Genomic DNA, 396 nt, shown 5'->3' with positions numbered 1-396 from the left:
TCTTCTACGAGGAGAGGAACTTCCAGGGTCGTTCCTATGAGTGCATGAGCGACTGCTCCGACATGTCCTCCTTCCTGAGCAGGTGCCACTCCTGCAGGGTTGAGAGCGGCTGCTTCATGGTCTACGACCGTCCCAACTTCATGGGAAACCAGTACCTCATGAGGAGGGGCGAGTACTCTGACTACATGAGCATGATGGGAATGAGGGACTGCATCAGGTCTTGCCGTATGATCCCCATGGTACGTATAAAACATCCGTCATACTGTTGTTTTACTACAGTATGACCCTCAAAATAACCCTCAAAAAGCTTAACATAAAGAACTAATAATTGTTTTACCTTTCAAACAAAACAGCACAGAGGCCAGTTCAGGATGAGGATCTACGAGAGGGAGAACT

The 396-nt window shown here is 48.0% G+C and overlaps 1 protein-coding gene across 1 annotated transcript; it reads left to right on the top strand.

Annotated features, from left to right (window-relative positions):
* Positions 1-5: 5 nt before the first annotated feature.
* Positions 6-392, top strand: LOC121940227 (gamma-crystallin M2-like; the record flags this gene model as incomplete). The annotated part of the gene is made up of 2 exons (XM_042483044.1): positions 6-239; positions 354-392. Coding segments are annotated over 2 exons (273 nt in total), but the record flags the coding sequence as incomplete, so codon positions are not given.
* Positions 393-396: the final 4 nt, after the last annotated feature.

Source organism: Plectropomus leopardus, unplaced genomic scaffold, assembly GCF_008729295.1.
Source record: "Plectropomus leopardus isolate mb unplaced genomic scaffold, YSFRI_Pleo_2.0 unplaced_scaffold80504, whole genome shotgun sequence".
NCBI lineage: Eukaryota > Metazoa > Chordata > Actinopteri > Perciformes > Serranidae > Plectropomus > Plectropomus leopardus.
The sequence above is the reverse complement of the archived record's forward strand: the minus strand, read 5'-3'. Positions and strand labels throughout refer to the sequence as shown.